The 24,256-nt window shown below is 44.9% G+C and overlaps 1 protein-coding gene across 2 annotated transcripts in view; it reads right to left on the bottom strand.

Annotated features, from left to right (window-relative positions):
• Positions 1 to 236: 236 nt before the first annotated feature.
• bbox1 (gamma-butyrobetaine hydroxylase 1) overlaps positions 237 to 24,256 on the bottom strand; it is a 77,918-nt gene continuing 53,898 nt past the window's right edge. For both annotated transcript variants that reach the window (XM_033038618.1, XM_033038617.1), the window contains exons 5-8: positions 16,393 to 16,498; positions 6,468 to 6,664; positions 1,336 to 1,502; positions 237 to 798 (exon numbers count right to left, since the gene is read on the bottom strand). In XM_033038618.1, coding sequence (XP_032894509.1) covers positions 638 to 798; positions 1,336 to 1,502; positions 6,468 to 6,664; positions 16,393 to 16,498 — 631 coding nt within the window. In that variant the 3' untranslated portion in view covers positions 237 to 637. The remainder of the gene's footprint in view (positions 799 to 1,335; positions 1,503 to 6,467; positions 6,665 to 16,392; positions 16,499 to 24,256) is intronic.

The following is a 24,256-nucleotide window of genomic DNA, read 5'->3' as shown; positions in this document are numbered from 1 at the left end:
ACATGGATAGGTGACATTTCACAGAGTGCTGGAGTAACTCAGCGGGACAGTCAGCATCTCTGGGGAATGTGGATAGGTGACGTTTCATGTTGGGAACCTTCTTGTGTTGGAACAAGGGTTCCGACATGAAACGTCACCTATCCATGATCTCCGGAATGACCTGGTGGTCTTGATTTACAAACCTGCATCTGCAGTTCCTCCTGTCTCTATTCAAACCACCACTTAGATTTCCACAATCAGTTTGCAACGGAGCTATTTTTCAGTAGGACTCTGTATCTTTTATTTGCTACAGTTGATTGGTTTTGCTCTTTGTAAATCACTCCAGGCCTTGACAATTCCTCAGCCAATTTTTGGTTACATTTTTTAAGTATTGTCAATGCGCATGCAGAATTTTCCCAGCGAATAAATATTTTCATTGATATTGCACTTTAGTTACACCATGTCCAAAATAGCTTCCTATATGAAAAACGCTTCATTTATGTAAAATCCTAAGATTGTTCTAACTTTTCTTCAAGTCGGTCGGTGTGAGCACTTTCCCCATATGAAGAAGAAGTGGTGTCAAAGTTGTAGAAAACCATCAGCGATGCTAAAAATCATTGTTCTATTGTTGACTCATTACATTCTTCAAACCAAGTAGTTATTTGTCGCCATACAGCGCGTGCTTCAGGCAACGGGCCCGTGACATGACTTCATCCCAGTCTGCGTACGCTCCTTCCAGGTGCCGCTCGTAACCGCCGTCAGAGTGGTAGCTTAGACGGCCGTGCAGGATTCTCCAGTTATCAAAGGTGAGAACATCCCCTGCAATCAAAGAGTTTTAGTTTAGTTTAGAGAGTCAGAGTAGAAACAGGCCCTCCTGCACACCCAGTGCATGCCGACCAGCGATCCCCACATCCCAACACTATCATAAGGTCATCAGCAATAGGAGCAGAATTAGGCCATTCGACCCATCAAATCTACTCCGCCTGGCTGTTCTATCTCTCTCTCCAAACCCCATTCCCCTGCCTTCTCCCCGTAACAGCCGTACTAATCAAGAATCTATCTATTTCTGCTTTAAAATTGCCCATTGACTTGGCCTCCACAGCCTTCTGTGGCAACAAATCCATGGATTCACCACCCTCCCGATTTGAAGACTTGAATAGAAACATGGAAACATAGAAAATAAGTGCAGGAGTAGGCCATTCGGCCCTTCGAGCCAGCACTGACATTCAAAATGATTCCTTTAGCACTAAGAGCTAAATCTAACTCTCAATAGGTTATTGCAACATCTAGAAAGTGCTCAGCTAAAGGTAAAGGTAAATGATTGGGGACTTTGTTGACACCACCAGCATTGCTTACCTGGCTCCATTTTGAAGGTGACCAGGTTTTCTGGCTTGTACATGAGGAGCACAAAGTCTTTGAGAGCAGACAGGAATGGGTGGACCTGCTCTGCGGGCAGATCGAGGACAGAGTCCCGAGTTGCATTGTTATAATTAATCTGAATAACATTCCCATTGTGGTCCAAGCTGCACACAAAACAAAACAAAACACTTTTGTAAAACTGCTGCACTGCAATCTCTTTGAATAAAATCAATTTTGTGCTTTTACTTTGTAAAATAAAATCTTTGCTCCTTATGGAATTGTTTCAGTTAACTTTTAATGTATCAGGCCCTTCGGCCCACAGAGTCTACACTGACCAGCGATCACTGCTATACACCAGGGACAATTTACAATTTTACCAAAGCTGATTAACCTAGACGTCTTTGGAGTTTGGGAGGAAAGCAGAGCACCCAGAGGAAATGCAGGCTGTCACGGGGAGAATGTGCAGACAGCACCCGGGACCTCTGGTGCTGTAAGACAGCACCTTCACCGCTGTGCCATTGTGCCGTCCCTTCTTCATCAGGCAGCTGCTCGTTCTGCAGGGACAGTCAACGAGATGTGGGAAGAGCTCACCGCGTCACTACAACATTCCTCAGGAAAAAAGGAGCAAGCGATGTTTGGGGTCGAGACCCTTCTTTAGACTAGCTCTTTTTGACCCGAAACGTCACCTATTCCTTCTCTCCAGAGATGCTGCCGGACCCTCTGAGTTACTCCAGCATTTTGTATCTATCTTTGGTGTAAACCAGCATCTGCTGTTCCTTCCTATCATGTACCTCATTGGAGACACTAGGTCCATCTTTACTTGACTTTACCTTGGACTAAACGTTTAAGAAGGAACTGCTGATGCTGGAAAAATCGAAGGTAGACAAAAATGCTGGAGAAACTCAGCGGGTGAGGCAGCATCTACGGAGCGAAGGAAATAGGCGACGTTTTGGGTCTCGAGACCCTTCTTCAGACCGACGTCGAGACCCTTCTTCAGACTGATGTGGAGGTGGGGGAGGGGCGGGTTCACGCCCCTCCCCCACCTCCACATCAGTCTGAAGAAGGGTCTCGACCCGAAACGTCACCTATTCCTTCGCTCCATAGACGCTGCCTCACCCGCTGAGTTTCTCCAGCATTTTTGTCTACCTTGGACTAAACGTTATTCATTTTATCCTGTAACTGTACAATGTGGATATCTTCATTGTAATCATGTGTGGTCTTTTCACTGACTGGATAGCACGCTATTCACTGTACCTCGGTACAAGTGACAATAAACTAACCTTACCTAAACGAAGGGCTAGACATTCTAGGTCCCACACTTAATAAAGTGGGGAGGAGGTTGCCTGTGGCTGATTTATATTAACATTCACTTAACTGTTGTACACCAAGTACTACAGAGGCAAAGATCTTAATCCAGTGACAAGGGAAGCCAAGTTGACACAAAGTGCTGGAGTAACTCAGCGGGTCAGGCAGCATCTGTGGAGAACATGGATAGGTGACGTTTCACAGAGTGCTGGAGTAACTCAGCGGGTCAGGCAGCATCTGTGGAGAACGTGGATAGGTGACGTTTCACAGAGTGCTGGAGTAACTCAGCGGGTCAGGCAGCATCTGTGGAGAACATGGATAGGTGATGTTTTGGGTCGGGACCTTTCTTCATTTGGATGTTATTTTTTGGATCGTTTGGTGGTTTGTGAATATCACGATTGCAGTGACATCAATTTGACCAGAGAGGTGTCCAAATCATTCTGAAGGTTCCCGACCCAAAATATCATTATACAGATGAGGTTGTGATGTGTGGGGTTTAATGCTGACACATCTTTGTTTATTTAGTTAACCATTGAGTACTGTGTTGACGGGCCTGTTGTGCTGCTGCAAGTAATCATTTAATTGTTCTGTTTCGTCACATACAACAATTAAACCCTCTTGACTCTGTGTGTGACATTTGCAGTAATACACCACGCCAGTAGATGGCAGCAACACTGAATGCTTGATGCTGCACAATATTTGCTGAGAGGATTTTTCTGTTAAACAGCTTCTTCAATGTAAGTTTTCTCTTCATAATCCACAGTTGGGCTGTTGGATGTAGGACCATTCCTGGGCACTGGGTGAGTGGCATTGTGGTCTTTGCCTGGATGGATGGATGGCTGCAATTAGTGCGGGTGTCAGAGGTTATGGGGAGAAGGCAGGAGAATGGGGTTAGAAGGGAGAGATAGATCAGTTATGATTGAATGGCGGAGTAGACTTGATGGGTCGAATGGTCTAAATTCTGCTCTTATGACATGAGCACGAATGTGGGGATGAAAGGGTAGAATAAACTATTTGAAGAGATGTCTAAGTCTGCTTGGTACCTGGTAGTAGGGACAATTTTAAAATGCAAGAGCAACCTGCCCACCTGGTCTCCTCTCCAGCATGCGGCCATCTGGTCACTCAGCCGGATACGTAAGTGGGACTGTCAGTGTTGATGTCTCCACCCGCTGCCAAGGCAGAGCGGGGCAGTGGTCTCTCTATTACTCTCTCTGCCCGACAGACTTAAAATCATGGGTGACACAAAGGACTGCAGATGCTGGTTTACAAAGAAAGACAAAGTGCTGGAGTAACTCAGCGGGTCAGGCAGCATCTGTGGAGAAGATGGATAGGTGATGTTTCACAGAGTGCTGGAGTAACTCAGTGGGTCAGGCAGCATCTGTGGAGAACACAGACAAGTGTTCGGTTTGGTTCGGAACTCTTCAGACCGAAGCCGGTTCCCAACCCGAAACATCATCTGTGGTGAACATGGGCAGGTGACATTTCAGGTCAGGACTCTTCTTCAGACTGATTGCAGTGGGGGGGGGAGGGGAGAATGTTGGACAAGTATCCGTCTTCCTGCTTTCTCTCTCCCCCACCCCAGAAAGCCTGCAATATTTACAGTGACTGACTCGCTGAGTTACTCCAGCACTTTGTGACTTTGTGTCTTTGCTGTTTGTCCTGGTCTCTATGCAAGCAGATCCATCCGGTGGAACTTTCACTGCTGGTCAACTTTGGTCTAGACACTTCTTGGCGACACCCATCGGAGAGGAATGATTTATTACCGCAAGGCATGTCAGCTGGGAGTCGGGCCAAGAATAAGGGAAGCCAGAGCTACGGCGGGACTTGGCAGATCCATTCAGCAGACAGCTCTGGGACGCGACTCATCCACTCGTCACTCACTCGGACGTTTGGGCTAGGGGTGGACACTGGCCTGGCTTCTCTTCCGGGTCAATGCCGGTTCCCAGCTGACGGAGGTGATGTTGTCACTAATGTTATACTCTGACCACTCACATTCCCCTAATGTCAGCACCATTTGCCACATGCTTATTTTGATACTTTGCAGCGTTTTGCATTCAGTTTTCTGGCATTGAATTCGGCCATTTAACGCTCTATAAAAGTGTGTGAATGAACTGCAGATGCTGGTTTAAACCAAAGATAGACACAAAATGCTGGAGTAACTCAGCAGGGACAGGCAGCACCTCTGGTGAGAAGGAATGGGTGACGTTTCGGATCGAGACCCTTCTTCCCTAACCCTAATCCTAATGCAAGGCCTGAAGAAGGGTCTCGACCCAAAACGTGGCCCATTCCTCCTCTCCAGAGATGCTGCCTGCCCCGCTGAGATACTCCACCATTTTGTGTCTCTCTTAGCTCTATAAAAGGTTGCGGTGCTTTCTGGTGGGAGAATGATGAGGAGCTGGTTTGGTGAAGGGTAGCCTATGGGACCAGGAAGTTCCTTTGTATTGGCACTGCGTTTTCTGAGCTTTTAGATGGACGGAATAGCAGGCAACAAAAGCTTTTCACTGTACCTCGGTACACGTGACAATGAACTAAACTGAAACTGAACTGAACTGGTGTATATTTTTATTCAATATTCAATGGAAGAACATTTCCTGCACTCTTCCCACCACTGGAGTAAAAGCACTTGGTGTTTTTTTTAGCAAATCAGTATCTGTAGTTCATTGTATCTGCAATCAAACACTTCTCAATAAAGCAAGGACTCAGCCATAGAATCATAGAGTCACAGTGTGAAAACTGGCCTTTCGCCCCAACTTGCCCACACCCACTAACATGCCGCATTTACACTTTCTCAATTCAGTGCATCGCGTTTGGTAAATAGGTCTTTGGTCTCATCAGCAAGGCCAGCACCACAAGGTCATCCAGGATAGATAACCCTTCAATAGGGAAGATTCAAACAAGAGGACATGATTTGATAATTAAGGGACAAAAGTTTAGGGGCAACCTGAGGGGGAACTTCTTTACTCAGAGAGTGGTAGCTGTGTGGAATGAGCTTCCAGTGGAAGTGGTGAAGGCAGGTTCATTTTATCATTTTATCAAAAATAAATTGGATGGGTATATGGACAGGAAAGTAATGGAGGGTTATGGTCTGAGTGCAGGTAGATGGGACTAGGTGAGAGTAAGTGTTCGGCACGGACTAGAAGGGCCGAGATGGCCTGTTTCCGTGCTGTAATTGTTATATGGTTATAATATCTGCGTTTTGTGGAGGATCACACAAAGGTTCCAGAGCAAAACGTATGCAAATGCTGGAGAACCAAACACTTCTAGGCAAAGCAAAAAATCTGTCACCCCTTTTCAATTGGTGCATGGTACATAGTAAATAGGTCGTTGAACAAATTGAGAGGTGGGGGGGAAGATACAGGAAACATTCTCGCACTCAATGTTTAATAATGATACAAGTTACAACTGTACAACATCCCCCGAAGGAAACTATCTGTTAACCAACTTCTTCAATGTAGCTTTTCTCTTCGTCACCCACAGTTAGGCTGCTGGATGTAGGACCATTCCTGGGCTGTTGTGGCAGTGAACTGGCTGAAGTGTTCAAGCCAAGTCCTCGTTAGGTTTCTATGACTTAAAGTGTTTAAGAAGGAACTGCAGATGCTGGAAAATCGAAGGTAGACAAAAATGCTGGAGAAACTCAGCGGGTGCAGCAGCATCTATGGAGCGAAGGAAATAGGCAACGTTTCGGAGAAACGCTGGAGAAGCTGCTGCACCCGCTGAGTTTCTCCAGCATTTTTGTCTACTTTCTATGACTTAAACATCAACTTTCAAGGAAACTTACTAGAAATACAAATCAAATTATGCCCTCCATTTGCTCTTGTACTTACTCAATAATTTTATTCTTAGACTGAAGAGAGAAATCGCAATAATCCTTCCCCGTGTCTGTAAAGTCAACCAAAACGGAGGAGAGGACTCGGAAAGCCTCAGGGTTCAGTCGGCGAAGCTGATTGGCAACGTGGAATCCATCGACCATTGTTGTTTCACCTCCAACGTCTGTCTGTTTTATGCAGTGAAGGAACTGAATCTAGGCCAAAGCACAAGGTGGTGATAACCAGCAGAGGATTGAAGGCACTTCTTATTTTACTACTGACTGAAGTCTGAAGAAGAGTCTCCACCCGAAACGTCACCCATTCCTTCTCTCCAGAGATGCTGCCTGTCCCGCTGAGTTATTCCAGCATTTTGTGTCCACCTTCTTAGTTTACTACATTTTCTGCTGGCTGGTGTAATACTTGTTTTTTTAGTTTTAGTTTTAGAGATACAGCACGGAAACAGGCCCTTCGGCCCACCGTGTCCGTGCCGACTAGCGATGCTGGAACATCTCCACAAATCCCGGAACTTCCATCCTGGCTGGAGCTGGGAGCCTCCTCGGACTGTCGTGAGCCCCACCGCGGGGCGCGGAATTAACATCGGAGCAGATCCCTTGCCTGGGATCGCTCCCACCGCGACCACCGTGGACTTACCATCTAGGGCTTACAGTCTCGGGAGAGGCTAGTCGGGACCTCCAACACCGCGGAAGGCTCGACCAGCCCCAACGCGAGGTTCGATCGCCCTGCGCAGGGGAGCTGACATCCCCCCATTGCGGGAGCAGATCGCCTCGATGCGGAGGGCCCGAACCCCGCCGGCTATGGGAGTCAAGACCGTCCCGTCAACGGGGGCTCGAGGTCCCCGACCGAGGAAGAACACAAGGGAAGGACTTGAACTTTATTTCGCCTTCCATCACAGTGAGGAATGTGTAGGAGTCACTGTGGTGGATGTTCATGTTAAAATGTGGTTTTGAGTGATTTGTTGCTATTAATTGTATGACTGACCTGCCCAATGAAATTCCTCGTATGTTGCAAAACATACTTGGCAAATAAAGTGTGATTCTGATTCTGATTCTGATTCTGATTAACACTAGGGACAAGTTTACATTTATACCAAACCAATTAACCTACAAACCTGCACGTCTTTGGAGTGTGGGAGGAAACCGACGATCCCAGCGAAAACCCACGCGGTCACTGGGAGAACGTACAAACTCCGTACAGACAGCACCCGTAGTCAGGATTGAACCCGGGTCTCTGGCGCTGTGAGGCAGCAATTCTACCGCTGCACCACCATGCACCTTATTTTTACAAGTGCACCCTGGTCTAGATACAAGTTACATCCAAAATGTTCAATTTAAGTTTGGTTCTGAATCTAATAATTCTACAAAACTCCAGTCTGGTGTAGATATCGACGACGGTTCGGCATCACTGAGGCAACGGAATGGGCCGCTGGAGGCCCTGTAGCAGCCTGATCCAAAACGCCAACCTTCCTTATGTCTACCTCCACAGATGCTGCCTGACCCGCTGACTTACTCCAGCACTTTGTGTCTATCTTTGCTGTAAACTGGCATCTGCAGTTCCTTTCTATACTATACTCATGTCAAGGTTTTCAGGAGTATATACTCACAGAGCCTTTAGTTACAGAATGGGCTCAATAGGTGGAACTATATGCAATGAGAGAGGATATGAGTGACTATTTTCATAATCACTAGTTTGTCAAATTGGTTTTGAGATTACTTAATTTCCTCAAGTGATTTGAGATTATTTTTCTTAAAATGTAATCATAAAAGTCTTATCCTAGGCAGTTCCACATTTTACAATTGTAAATGGATTTTATTACTAATGTAACAATAAACTATGTTGGGCTTAATAAAATCCTTTGAAGAACAGCAAAGATTTTAGTTGCCGGTAATGTTTTTCAGTGATGATAGGATGAAAATTACCTCTGACTAATGCAAAATGTTTGGCATCAGATAGATGTTGGCACAGAAACACATCTTGAGCACAGGGAAAATGGGAGATATATTACTGAAGATCAGCTGAAATTTGAACCGAGCACATTCAAAGTGCATATGAAACATTCCTTTTCAGCATAGTTCCATGGAATAGATCATAGAAGAGTACAGTGTGTAGGAAGGAACTGCACATCATAAGTGATGGGAGGAGAATTAGGCCATTCGGCCCATCAAGTCTACTCCGCCATTCAATCATGGCTGATCTATCTCTCCATCCTAACCCCATTCTCCTGCCTTCTCCCCATAACCTTTGACCCATATCAATCAACAATCTATCTTCCTCTGGATTAAATATATCCACTGACTCGGCCTCCACAGCTGTCTGTGGCAAAGAATTCCACAGATTCACCACCCTCTGACTAAAGAAATTCCTCCTCATCTCCTTCCTGAAAGAACGATCTTTAATTCTGAGGCTACGACCTCTAGTCCTACCGATTCGACTTGGAAATTAACTTATTGAAATCCTGCACCAGCTCCCAAGTCCCTTTGCATTCCGATTTCCAGATTCTCTCCCCATTTAGAAAATAGTCTACACCTTTATTCCCATTACCAAAATGCACGACTCCAAACTTTGCTACACTGTATTCCATCTGCCACTTCTCTGCCCACTCTCCCAACCTGTCCAAGACCTGTTGCTGGTATAAACCAAAGACCCACACAAAAATATGAAGTAACTCAGTGGGTCAGGCAGCATCTCTGGAGAAAAGGAATAGGTGACATTTTGGGTCGACTAGTACAGGTCTTCAGAACAGTACTGCGCAGGTACAGGCACTTTGGCCCACAATGTCTGCCTGTACATGATCCGTATCCCTCCATTCCCTGCATAACCATGTGCCTATCTAAAAGATTTTTAAACACCACTCTCATATCTGCTTCCACTGCCACCCCTGGCAGAACATTGCAGGCACCCTGATATTTGTTTCTCGTAGGAGTGGGGTCAAAAGATATGCAGCGTAGTGTCAGGTAGCTCACTTGCTCATGATCTACAATATGATTCCTTCCTATGTGTAGATGCAGGTTTACATTGAAGATAGATAGAAAATGCTGGAGTCGTAACTCAGCGGGACAGGCAGCATCTCTGGAGAGAAGGAAAGGGTGACGTTTTGAGTCGAGACCCTTCTTCAGACACTTGCTATGTTGTAGATATTTTGTAATTCCTGCCTATAGCTTGAGTTTGATCGCACGTTGCTACTTTGCATCGCCCCTGTTCCATATGCACCTGGAAGCAATTAACCAGTCACTGAAATAAGCCCAAAAAAGACACACATGGTGGGTGGAGTAACCCAGCGGGTCAGGTAGTCTCTGCAGAGGACATGGATAGATAACGTTTCGGGTCGGGACCCTTCTTCAGACTTCATATTGTATCTACATTGAAATAACCCAGTATATTCAAAAATATGTCTCCATGTTACAATGCTATGTCTAATAACAATATTTTAGAAACATAAAAAGGTGGGGTAGCTCGCTTGTACAGAGACTTTAGCAGTAACCAATAGAGGAACAGCAATCATTGATGAAGTTAAGGAATTTAGTGTTAGCTTAGGTTCTGTACACAGCTAGTCATCTTGTGTACTGCTCTATGTTTACTTGCTATGGGCGGCACGGTGGCGCAGCGGTAGAGTTGCTGTCTCACAGCGCCAGAGACCCGGGTTCGATCCTGAATACGGGCGCTGTCTGTACGCAGTTTGTACGTTCTCCCCGTGAGCTGCGTGGGTTTTCCCCGGGATCATCGGTTTCCTCCCACACTCGAAAGACGTACAGGTTTGTAGGTTAATTGGCTTGGTGTAAATTATAAATTGTCCCTAGTGTGTGTAGGATAGTATTAATGTGCGGGGATCACTCGCCAGTGCAGACTCGGTGGGCCGAAGGGCCTGTTTCCGAGCTGTATCTCTAAACTAAACTAAACTAAACTAAAACTTTCAAAATGTGTGACTCCAATTATTTTTCTAAATAACTAATAAATTGGTGAAATTGAGTTTGAAGTCAGTCAATAAAATACACAAAGATGATAACGTGTAGATGGGTGAGCACTTCAAACTGACTTTGCAGATCCAGGTAATTATAATAACATACAATTATATCATGTGTAGGAAAGAACTGAAGATGCAGGTTACAATCGAAGGTAGACACAAAATGCTGGAGTAACTCAGTGGGACAAGCAGCATGTTGTTTAAGGAGGAACTGCAGATGCTGGAAAATCGAAGGTAGACAAAAATGCTGGAGAAACTCAGCGGGTGCAGCAGCATCTATGGAGCGAAGGAAATAGGCAACGTTTCGGGCCGAAACCCTTCTTCAGACAAGCAGCATCTCTGGAGAGGAATGGGCGACGTTTTGGGTTGAGACCCTTCTTCAGACTTTATATCTTCAGATATAATAGACATATTTATAGACCAGACAATTATATCATGACAGCTGACTGAGCAAAGCTAAATGGAAAATATCACCAGAATTGTGGCTGTGGGTCTGTAGCAAAATGCTGGTTCCTACACAGCACATAATATATAATATTAAGACCATCCAATACCCAGAAGCTACTCTTCAGTGTGACAACTGCATCCAGAATGGATGTTTTCACTGGATGGAAGGCTGCAGTTGAATACAGAACAAGGAATGCATTAGAAATGTATTTGGAGATTGAATATCAATGGTATGTTTGTAATCTTAGGGACACTTGTATAGATGTACAATGATAGTACACAGAGAGGCAGAAAAGGTCTTTCAGGAAATAAGTTTTCATATACTATAAATATAAATAGTTGATTTTGAATTTATTTTTAACACTTTTTAATGACCTGCCATATTTTTGTAACTGCCAGTTCGTCGCCAGGCTTCCTCCACTATAGAATGTGAACATGAGACAGTCTTAGCCACAAGATTTTAAACTGCTTGCCCTGCCACCCTGCAGTGAAATGTTTAAGAAGGAACTGTGGATGCTGGTGTCTGTCTTGCAATCAAGCTAGTTTGGAAGGCGGGGAGGAGGGATATGGGTTAGTGATGATGTCAGTAAACTGAAATATCCAGGAGAAAGTTATTCCGTTAGTAATGTTTAAGAAAGAACTGCAGATGCTGGAAAAATCGAAGGTAGACAAAAATGCTGGAGAAACTCAATGGGTGAGGCAGAATCTATGGAGCGAAGGAATAGGTGACGTTTCGGGTCGGGACCCTTCTTCAGACATTAAGAAACATTTAATAGGTTAGACCAGCATCCGTGGAAAGAGAAACAGAATTAACATTACAGCCCGAGACCTTTCGTCAGAACTGAGGAAGTCTTGACCCAAAACATCACCCGTTCCTTCTCTCCAGAGATGCTGCCTCTCCTGCTGAGTTACTCCAGCATTTTGAGTCTATCTTAATAGAAAAGTACTTAGATTTTAAAAGCAGAAACAGTGGGAGAGGGGCACAAGCACTCCACATGCTGGTGCATTATTTAATTACCAAAAGTAATTGTCTATCCTGTAATTAATTGCCAATTACATGTCCGTCCAGTAGCCTGGCAGGAGGCAGATTTGAACTAATTATATTGTTCCCAAGGTCTTGCGTTTCAGAGATTTAAAGATAGATATTGTATTTACAACAGTCAATCGAAGTGCATGGTATGCTGGAGGCACAGAAACTGTTAAAATGTAGTAAAGGTAGAGAATTGAATGTACTGTAGAGAATTAAAACTTAATTCCAAGAACTGCTAAGTTATTTGTTCTCACTTCAGATGTCAGCTTTGGCATTCTAAGACTTAGACATATTAATCTTGGATGGCACGGTTTTGTAGTACAATTGCAACGCTGTTCTGATACATTTACTACGTAACTGAAGCAATAACTGCTATAAAAAGGACCAAAGATAAGTTAAAAGGGGGGACTTGATAGAGGTCTTTAAAATGATGAGAGGGATAGACAGAGTTGACGTGGATAAGCTTTTCCCACTGAGAGTAGGGAAGATTCAAACATGAGGACATGACTTGACAATTAAGGGACAGAAGTTTAGGGGTAACATGAGGGGGAATTTCTTTACTCAGAGAGTGGTAGCTGTGTGAAATGAGCTTCCAGTGGAGGTGGTGGAGGCAGGTTCGATTTTATCATTTAAAAATAAATTGGATAGTTAAATGGACGGGAAAGGAATGGAGGGTTATGGTCTGAGTGCAGGTAGATGGGACTAGAGGAGAATACGTGTTCGGCATGGACTAGAAGGGCCGAGATGGCCTGTTTCCGTGCTGTAATTGTTATATGGTTATATATAAAACACAGAAGAGGAGCATTCCTTACCAGGCAGTCACTTATCCTTGCTCACGTAACCTCATTAAATGGACTGGCATTTATCTCATTGTTGTTTGCTACCAAAACTGTGTGTACTTTGGTTGTTGGATGTACCTACACAAATAGATAGAGTTGCTGCTTCACAGCGCCAGAGACCCGGGTCCAATCCTGACCTCGGGTGCTGTCTGTGTGGAGTTAGCACGGACTCCCTGTGACTGCCTGGGTTTCCTCCAGTCACTCCGGTTTCCTCCCACATCCCAAAGACGGGAGAGTTTGTAAGTTAATTGGACTCTGTAACTTGCCTCCAGTGTGTGTTTCCAAGCAAATCCCGGCACCTCTCTCCAACACTTCCTCCACTTCCCGTAAGGCATAGAAACATAGAAAATAGGTGCAGGACTCGGCCATTTGGCCCTTTGAGCCAGCACCGCCATTCAATATGATCATGGCTCATCATCCAAAATCAGTACCCCGTTCCTGCTTTCTCCCCATATTCCTTGATTCCTTTAGCCCTAAGAGCTATGTTTGTGTACATTTTTAGCGTGTTTTGTGTGTTCTTTATCATTGTACCGCTGCTGGCAAATTCATTTCACTTGCACTTTATGTGCAATGTGATGAATAAAACCGTATTGTATTGTATTGTATTGTAAATCTAACTCTCTCTTGAATAAATCCAGTGAATTGGCCTCCACTGCCTTCTGTGGCAGAGAATTCCACAAATTCACAATTCTCTGGGTGAAAATGTTTTTCCTCATCTCAGTCCTAAATGTCCGACCCCATATTTATAAACTGTAACCCCTGGTTCTGGACTCCCCAACATTGGGAACATGTTTCCTGCACCCAGCCTGTCCAATCCCCTAAGATCTTTATATGGCATCTATTTGTCAAGTTAGTGTAAACCGCCCCAACATGTCAGCACTGTGTAGATACCATTAAAGTCTCAATAGGCCAAGAACCTACATCCCTCCTTTCATGTATCATCTCCCAGCCATACTCCATTGAAGTGCCTTTATTGTGTAATCTCTGTTATTGTTTTGCTTAGTTGAATTTAGTTTAGAGATACAGCACGGAAACAGGGCCTTCGATCCACCCAGCCCATGCCGACCATCGATCACCCTTCCACGTCAGCTCCATATTATCCCGCTTTCTCACCAATTTCAAGTTTCCCCCTACTCCTCCTCTCTTTCCCATGCCCCTAGCCACCATGGTGGACACCATCTCCCACCATCCTACTCATCCTAGTAGAAACAAGGAAATGCAGATGCTGGTTAATACACAAAAGGACACAAAGTGCTAGAACAATTCAGCTGGTTAGGCAGTATCTTTGGAGAACAGATTAAGGTTATGTGGGTTCCCCACAGATTTTGCCTGATCTGCTGCGTTACTCCAGCACTTTGTATCCTAGTCACCCTGCCCCTTATCCTTCCTCCGTAAACATCTCCCATATCACCTCCCCCCTCCCACCCAACGGTCCTATATTATGCCATTATCCCCCACTTTCCCCTTCATCCTGTCCCCTTCCACCCACTGTCCTCTTGCAGCTTTTCATTCCACTCCTTCTTTCCTTATTTGATGTATTTTTGTCTCCTTTTCACCATTACCTTTTGTCACTTACTCCACCTATGTGGCAATCACCCCCTCCCCCTTACGTGTATCCAGGAGCAACTCAGCGAGACAGGCAGCATCCCTGGAGAGAAGGAATGGGTGACGTTTCGTACCACCAAGCACTTGCCAGGCTGAGTCAAACCCTATCTTTTCTTTTCCAACTTCCTCCCATCTACTCCATCAGTCTGAAGAAGGTTCCCGTGGGGGGGGGGGCGCCGAGAATGGTGGGGCCCGCCATGGGGTGGGGGGGGTCTACTGAGAGAAAGAAGAGGGACACGGCGTGGGGGGGCGGTGAGAGAACATAAAGGGACTATTGCGACTTGTAACTTTGTCTATATCTGGCGACTCTTTGCATGGTGTGCAAAACAAAGAATCTCACTGTGACATGTCACGTGATAATGAAGTATCAGTCATTCAAATGTCATCTGTCCATTCCCTCCACAGATGCTGCCTGTCCCTCTGAGGTACGCCAGCCTTTTTTTTACTCAAGATTCCAGCATCTGCAGTTTCTTGTGTCTCTCAGGGGTTACATTTTGAGGAGGTTAAAACAAATCACCTCAACACGTTACTTTACCAGCACTGGACAATAGGTCAGATCTATGTTGGTTGATACATGCTGAGAATATGACGTGACTTTTTGTAAAGGAGGTTTTTCACTTTCCCTTCAGTGTAATTATTATTTTTAAATATTATATCTGGCTTGCTTGGACCTTTATCAGCAGCAGTACTGAAATCTTCAGCTGCCATTCTTCTGGTTGCATGGAGTTTAACTTTCTAAAAAAATGTAGATAAAATTGTTTTTTTGGATAAAAAGAGTGAAGGCCAATTTGTAATCACTTTCTCCAACTACTAAACAATCATGTTTGTTAATGACAAAGTTGCAGATGCTGGAAATCTGGAATAAAAACAACAATTGTCCTTGACCTTACAGGTTAACTCTGTTTTTCTTTCCACAGATGCTGCCGGACCTACGGTGAGTTTCCAGCATTTTCTGATCTTATTTCATTTTTTGTACATGTTTTAGTACAAAAACTTCTACAGGTATTGCCTTAAAGATAGTACACAAATATATAAGCACCCCTGTATTCGGGTAAATTTTTTTTTTTTTTCCTGCAAGTTTATGCAGAAAGGCTCATTATTTCAATACTTTGTTACCAACACTCTATCACAGCATCTTGCTTGTTCTTCCCTTTAGAAGAATGCTCATCGAGGCAGCGCAGATCTATGGATCCCATTCCCACGCGGACCTCCGTCCTGGGCCTCCTCCATTGCCAGGGTAAGGCCCAATGCAAACTAGAGGAACAGCACCTCATATTCCACTTGGGCAGCTCACAACTCACCTGCATCAACCCTTTCCCCTTCTCCTGTCCCCTTCCACCTGTGCCTCTTCCACCGGCCACACATTCAGCATCTTCTCTCTCCTTATCCCACAACCTTTTGTCTTCTTCCCATCTCTGGCCTTTGTCCACCCATCTGCCCATCATGTCACCTCCTCGTCTATTTTCACATAATACTTGCGAGATTGAGCCATCAGTCTGAAGAAGGGTCCTAACCCAAAACGTCACCTATCCATGTTCTCCACAGATGCTGCCTGACCCGTTAAGTTACTCCAGCACTCTGTGAAACGTCACCTATCCATGTTCTCCACAGATGCTGCCTGACCCGTTGAATTACTCCAGCACTCTGTGAAACGTCACCTATCCATGTTCTCCACAGATGCTGCCTGACCCGCTGAGTTACTCCAGCACTCTGTGAAACGTCACTTATCCATGTTCTCCACAGATGCTGCCTGACCCGTTGAGTTATTCCAGCACTCTGTGAAACGTCATCTATCCATGTTCTCCACAGATGCTGCCTGGCCCGCCGAGTTACTCCAGCACTCTGTGCCCTCTGTGCAAATTGGTTTTATATCGTCATGCTCTGGCAACAGTGGGAAATAAGCGTTCTCATTGAAACAAAAGGCTAGGCATGCAGCCAAATGACCATGTCTTTTTTTCATTGTTTCTCATACATTTTTTAGTCATTAATATTCTTTACAAAACGCAGATTAAAGGCTTTGGGCAATATTCCAAGCAGTCTTACCCCAGGGGGATGGTGCAGCGCAGGGTAATCAGTGTGCAGATTCAGTTCCCCAGATGTGTAGGCTACGTTGTTAGCATCGGGTTTATCCTCCACTTGCCAGGTATGCCTTTCAAATGAAACGGGAGAGGCACATCATCAGTAACAGTCCAAACCAGAGTTTATTCAACATTGAGACTGATGTTGAAGCATGGTGCCATTTTATCTACTCCACCAATTACTTGTGTGTTTGTACAAAAGAAATCCAAGCATTTTCAACTGGTGAAATGTCAAAAGTCAAGTACAACTGAAACATTACTCACAGTTTCAGATAACTAAATACAAACATCATGGTTCAGTTTAAAATGTTTGCACGGATTCTGAGTTGTGCTAATTAATTTCAATTCTACGCAAGGAATTACAAGTAGACTAAAATATGCAGGAGGAATTGTAGTTATTTTTAAATAATTAATGCGTATTTCTTTTAAAAACATCAGAGTGCTGGAGTAACTCAGCGGGTCAGGCAGCATCTGTGGAGAACATGGATAGGTGACGTTTCAGAGTGCTGGAGTAACTCAGCGGGTCATGCAGCATCTGTGGAGAACATGGATAGGTGACGTTTCACAGAGTGCTGGAGTAACTCAGCGGGTCATGCAGCATCTGTGGAGAACATGGATAGGTGACGTTTCACAGAGTGCTGGAGTAACTCAGCGGGTCATGCAGCATCTGTGGAGAACATGGATAGGTGACGTTTCACAGAGTGCTGGAGTAACTCAGCGGGTCATGCAGCATCTGTGGAGAATTGTTGGACAAAGGCCATGGATGACAAGACAGGTATGAGCCTGAATAATATGCTGAAGCAAACTTGATAAAAATGGAGAAAATCTGAAAGGCAGAGTCAGGCAAGATTGTATGTCTAACAACATCTGTATGCGGCAAAATCTACATAAATGCTGAGTAATCAAATATTGTTCTTATTTTTAGAATCAAAAAGCTGGAGTAACTCAGCAGGACAGGCAGCATCTCTGGAGAGAAGCAATGGGTGATGTTTCGGGTCAGGACCAGGCCAGAGAGAGAATGCCGAATGTCTTTGAAGACTATAGAAACAAATAAAAAACAGTTGGCAGGACAAGGAAAACTGCTGCATAGCAAAAGTTGATACTTTGGAGAGTTGTGGGGGGACAATCTAGCATGGGTGAAGAACGTCACCAGTGTGTGTCCTGACTGGGGTAATGGTGTCCACATTGACACCAGCTGTACACCCGCATTGTGCATCATCGTACACCATCTGCACAGGAAGCCAGATGCACGGTCACTCATGCTGCATCTTGGAATCTTGCTGCAGGCAGCAGAATTATTTGGAGGAAAGCCCTCAGTTTACAAAGTTCAAATGCACATTTAACCAGTGTTCACTGATTTAGTGTGACTTGAAAGCTCAAAACACTTATTTACTGCGAGCATAACATGAATCCCCACGTATTGCCAGCAACTATCTAAATCAATATCATCAGAGATGTGATGTGACACAGTTGCTGACCCAGTGTGTAGTGCAAGCTTCTAGAACATAGAACAATACAGGCCAGTAATATGTCCTTTGGCCCACATTGTCTCTGCCAAACATAATGCCACGACCAACTCTTCACCACCCACAGTTCAGATAATTGAATATCTTTGCGCCTAAGTGTGAATTTGTCGTTTTACCAATATTTTCATTCTCCCTAGTATTTTTAAAGAATTTTTTTTTTTTGTGGACAGCACAGCTGGTAGAGCTGCTGCCTCACAGCACCAGGGACCAGGGTTATATTCTGGCCTAGGGGTGCAGTCTGTGTGGAGTTTGCACATTCTCCCTGTGACCGCGTGGGTTTTCTCCGAGTGCTCCGGGTCTCTCCCACATCCCAAAGGTGTGTTGGTTAAATGGCGTCTGTAAATTGCCCCCTAGTGGTAGGATGCGGCAGTGAAACAGCATAGAACTAGTGTGAATGGGTGCTCGATGATTGGCGATGATGCTGTACCTATAAACTGAAGTCAACTGAATTAAAAGCTCCCAGATAATTTGTGAATGTGGGAGTTGTGACAGTGGAGCAGTCAGGGGGAAATCCCCCAGCAACTTTCAGTTATTCAAAGTTGTCCACACACACTGAGGAGGCTGTGCCCGGCAGGGCTGTGCTGGGTCCACCTAGAAAGGAACCACATGATCTACATGCAGCTGCTTGCTGATCTCAGGGTCAGCAGATGTGCCCGTCAGCCACAATCTTCTGACAAACTAAAGGCAGATGTCCCATTAGGCAATTTTTTAGGCGACTGCCGGCGACTGTCATAGTCGTAGCAGGTTGCCGAAAAAACAGTGACTGGAAACCCCCCCCCCCCCCACGACAATGTCTACAACAAGCGACAACAACCTACCACCTTGTCGATGTCAAGCTACAGCAAGCGACAACTGGCGACCCATGAGGACGTCCACCTACACCCACACTTACGACAACCTACGACAACCAAAGTCAACCTACGTCCACCCGCGACAAGCTACGACAAGCAACGACCCTGTCAGCGACAACTGAAGACAATTCAGTCGCCGGTTGACGTGGACAATCGCCAATGGAATTCACCGAAGTCAGCACCGGCGACAACCTACGTCATCCTGGCGACAACCTACGTCATCCTGGCTACAACCTACGACACCACCTACGTCAGGAGACAAGCTACGACAAGTCCACGGTCGCTGACTGTCACCAAAAATGTCAAAATCCAGCGGCGACCAGAAAAACGCTACGACTCTTTGGGCGACTGAGGAGACTACTCACGACCACACAGGCAACACCCTGGCGACCGTGTGGCGACTGCCTAAAAAAATCGCCTAAGTGGGACAGGCCCTTAACGAGAAGACTAAAGGCACTGGATTCTGCAGTTGATTCTTTGCTATTTTTCCCCATTCATCACTGGTCGTAAATCTGGAATGTCTGTAATTGTTTATGTTCAAGAACAAAGTACATACTTTGAAATTGAATACCGCAGATAAAAGTTATATTTGAGGCTTTGGTGCCAAGTAGTGTGAGAGGAGGTAACGCCATTAAAAGCACACCTGGAATAATCAACTGGATGTAAAGAGCTTTGGGCTTTTGGCAAGGGTTATGAATTATTTTCTTTATTGACATGCTACATGCGTACAGTTTTGGCCTCCTAATCTGAGGAATGACATTCTTGCCATAGAGGGAGTACAGAGAAGGTTCACCAGTGATTCCTGGGATGTCAGGACTTTCATATAAAGAAAGACTGGATAGACTCGGCTTGTACTCGCTAGAATTTAGAAGATTGAGAGGGGATCTTATAGAAACTTACAAAATTCTTAAGGGGTTGGACAGGCTAGATGCAGGAAGATTGTTCCCGATGTTGGGGAAGTCCAGAACTAGGGGTCACAGTTTAAGGATAAGGGGGAAATCTTTTAGGACCGAGATGAGGAAAACATTTTTCACACAGAGAGTGGTGAATCTGTGGAATTCTCTGCCACAGAAGGTAGTTGAGGCCAGTTCATTGGCTATATTTAAGAGGGAGTTAGATGTGGCCCTTGTGGCTAAAGGGATCAGTGGGTATGGAGAGAAGGCAGGTACAGGATACTGAGTTGGATGATCAGCCATGATCATATTGAATGGCGGTGCAGGCTCGAAGGGCCGAATGGCCTACTCCTGCACCTATTTTCTATGTTTCTATATATAATATACACAAGGTTCATAATATCATTAAAAAAAATAGAGAGTGCCGGAGTAATTCAGCAGGTCAGGTGGTATGTCTGGAGAACATGGATCGGTGATGTTTCAGGTTGGGACTCTTCTTCACATGACCCAAAATGTCGCTGATCCATGTTCCCCACAGATACTGCCTGACCAGCTAAGTCACTCCAGCAGTTTGTGTATTTCTTGGTAAACCAGCATCTGCAGTTCCTTGTACCTTTGCAATATCATCTTGTTCATTTCAATTGTTACCTTCAATGGCACTGACAATGAACTGCACCGTGTGGAGTGTTGCTCCCTAGTTTAATTGCTTTCCATTTAAACAGCATAAGCATGAAGTTTTTCCCAGGTAAGTGGTGTTATATCTGCAATAAGGCTGCACATTGGACTCCTATATTTGGTTTGGTTGACTTCTAAGACCGCGTTTCTGCACTGCAACCTTTAAACATTTTTAAGATAAGATAAGATAAGATAGAATTTATTTGCCACACAACCAGGGTCGGTGGAATTTGGGTTGTCAGCAGCGATACAATAATAAAGAACACACAACCACAATAAAAATGTAACACAAACATCCACCACAGCATTCATCACTGTGGTGGAAGGCACAAAATTTGGCCAGTCCTCCTCCGTTTCCCCCCCGTGGACAGGACCAGAGTCCAGAGTCAGTCCAGGATCGGCTCTTCCTCACCGGAGACCGCGGCTTTAAGTTGGTGTAGGCCGCAGGCCGGCGGTCGAGATTTAAAGTCTCCGCCGCAGCCAGAAGCACCGTAGACTGCAGGGCCGGCGGTCGAAGCTCCCCTCCAGGGGTGATGGTAAATCCATGCCGGCCCCGCGGTAGAAGTCGGCCGCGGGCCGGAAGTAATGCTTCTTCTTCCCCCGGGTCCCCCACGAGGGATCCCGGGCTGTAGACGCCGCACTAGCTGGTGCTCTGCAGACCGCGGCTTCAGGCTGCGACTTCAGGCTGCCGGCTGCCCCGGGCCAGCGAAATGGAGCGCTCCCCCTCCAGCGAGCCCCAGCGAGGGCTCACCCGCTCCACGCCGAGAGTCCACGCTGCGCCCGCCGCTGGAGCCCCAGGCGCGTCTCCGGGAAAGACCACGCCGATCCTTGATGTTAGGACGCGGGGGAGGCGACCTGGAAAAAGTCGCCTCTCCATGGAGGAGGCGACCGAAGCGGTTTCCCCCTCACCCCCCCACACCACCCCCCACACAAAACACACCGAGAAACACAAAATAGATACTTTAAAACATACTAAAAAATAAGAAAAAGTTGAAAAAACTGACGCGCTGCTGACATGGCTGCACACAGAGGAGCGCCCCCTACAGACAATTTAAAAAACCAATCCTTTGCCTTATTTCTCTCTGAATCCCATCATTGATGGTGCTGGAAGTGTGGTGACTCTTGTGGACTGCCTCAGTGTAATCTCCTATTCCCACACTCTTCCCCATAGGTCTCCTTGTGCTCCTGTATAGGGATATTTTACTGAATTATATGCAACAAATAAAAGGAATGTCACTGTACCTTGGTATACATGACAATAAAGTACTACTGAAGCATTCTTTCTCTTGACTTCTCTTCCTGTATTATATTTAAATTCACGTGCTACTTTGGGCTGGGATTGGAGAGCCTATCGAGGTCCAGATGGAAAAGGCCATCAGGCGTGCTTTAATAGTTGGCAACAATAGAAGCAGATTGTTGCTGGCCAAAGGAGAATTTAATAGTCTGATTTTCAAAGACATTCCCAATTTATTAAAATTGAGATATGAAGCGGTGGATCAAAACATGGATAGGGAATGTTTGAGGATGGGACCCTTCCTTAGACGCGAACAAAATGACCAATCCATGTTCTCCAGAGATGCTGCCTGACTCACTGAGTTACTCCAGCAATTTGTATCTTTCTTTTGTAAACCAGCATCTGCAGTTCCTTATGTCTTTATTAAAATTGAGATCAGTTTTGTTTAGTTTAGTCTGGAGATACAGCATGGAAACAGGCCCTTCGGCCCACCGAGTATATACTGACCATCGATCACCCATTCACACTAGTTCTATGTTATCCCACTTTCTCATCCATTTTCTTCACATTAGGGACAGTTTCCAGAGGCCAATTATAACCTATAAAGCCGCACAAATTTGATATGTGGAAGGAAATCGGAAACCCACAGTCACAGGGAGAAAGTGCAAACTCCTCACAGACAGCACCTAAGGTCAGGATCGAATCTGGATCTCAGGCGCTGTGTGGCAGCGAGTCTACTAGCTAAGCCACTGTGCCACATTAGACATGTAGGAAAGCATGGGGGTCTATTGCATAGTTAATTGCTGGTGGTTTTGATACCAATTGTTGACAAAATACACCAAATCCCACCTTATAGCTGTGACTTCACTTCAAATGTATCTCGTTATCTGTTGTTTCAGAAACAACTGCAGATGCTGGAAAAATTGAAGGTAGACAAAAATGCTGGAAAAACACAGCGGGTGAGGCAGCATCACTGGAGCGAAGGAATAGGTGACGTTTCGGGTCTGAAGAAGGGTATTGATTTTTTACTGCAATATTTGTTATTCTTGCCTTCAACAATTGTGACCCTTGAAATACAAAAAATTAAAAGTGAAAGACTCACTAAAAATAAATGCCTTTGCATGATTTTCCAATAGCAAGCTGTGGGTAACTGCTGCCAATAGAAATCTGCGTGGTTTACACGCTATTCCTCAGTCAAACAGGCTGCACTGCAAAAAAACATGGCTTTTTATACTGCAGGTGATACTGCCTCAGGAAACCAGAAGGCAACAATTTCCTTTCAGAATTATGTAAAAAAAATAGTTTTGAAATTGTTTGTAAGCTGATGAAGTGTGAAATGAAATCATTTTTAATAATTATTCCCAGTAGATTGATATTGTGGGCATGGATTGTTGTTAACCATGTAATCTATTCTCCACATTTATGTAAGGCTGCTGCTGGAATAGCTATTAACATTGGACAGAACCTTTTCTGATATTTGCTCAATAAGGCCCTTGTGGCTAAAGGGATCAGGGGGTATGGAGGGAAGGCATGTACAGGATACTGAGTTGGATGATCAGCCATGATCATATTGAATGGCGTTGCAGGCTCGAAGGGCCGAATGGCCTACTCCTGCACCTATTTTCTATGTTTCTATGTTTCTAAGGGTAATGAAGATTCATTGTTGCACTACTTCAATTCTATGTTATATTAATAGTTAACCAAGATTATGTGTAAAATCCTGTGCAGATGCAATTCTGAAATTGCACTCATTTTCATAATGTGTAGGAAAGAACTGCAGATGCTGGTTTAAATCAAAGATAGACACAAAATGCTGAAGTAAATCAGCGGGACAGGCAGCATCTCTGGAGAGAGGGAATGGGTGGCGTTTTGGGTTGAAGGGTGTCGACCCGAAACGTCAACCATTCCTTTTTCCAGAGATGCTGCCTGTCCCTCTGAGTTACTCCAGCATTTTGTGTCTATCTTCCATTGTCACAATGCCATTTTACACCCAAATTGTCTCCTAGTTTCATAGACAGTTCCAATATGTAAAGTAGTTAAATATAGTTTGAAACTAGTATCAACATTTTGGTCTAAGGAAAAAGCATATGTCACATCATGGGCAGAGGTTTCACGTGGTAATATTGGACAAACACGTGTAAAAGATTATGGAATTTCAAACAAATTCTGTCCAATTCAAACTTAGTTTCTATGTGAGTGTAAACAAGTAGCAATTCTAAAACTGGCCAAACTATGTGAACCAATTAAATGCAAGTTTCTGCTATCTAATTCCATATTGAGGTGGCTCTTATCCAGGATGGGGAATGAGAGGACATAGGTTTACAGTGAGGGAGGCAGGATTGAATAGGAACCTGAGGCACAACCTTTTCACTCAAACTTTGGTGGGTAAATGGAACGAGCTGCCAGCGGAAGTAGTTAAGGCAGTTCTCGCGTTGTGTTAGCACTTAGACATTTGGACAGGTGCATGGAAAGAAAAAATACAGAGGGATAAAGGCTGAGCAAGGGCAAATTGGACTTGCTAAGATGGGGCACCTTGGTTGGCATGGACGGGTTGGACCGAAGGGTCTGTTTACCTGCTGCGTGACTCTACAATTTTTTTAATTAAGCTGATTTCAGGTGTGAGAGTACAAATAACGAAAGCCTATACCAA

Source organism: Amblyraja radiata, chromosome 20 (genome assembly GCF_010909765.2).
Source record: "Amblyraja radiata isolate CabotCenter1 chromosome 20, sAmbRad1.1.pri, whole genome shotgun sequence".
NCBI lineage: Eukaryota > Metazoa > Chordata > Chondrichthyes > Rajiformes > Rajidae > Amblyraja > Amblyraja radiata.
The sequence above is the reverse complement of the archived record's forward strand: the minus strand, read 5'-3'. Positions and strand labels throughout refer to the sequence as shown.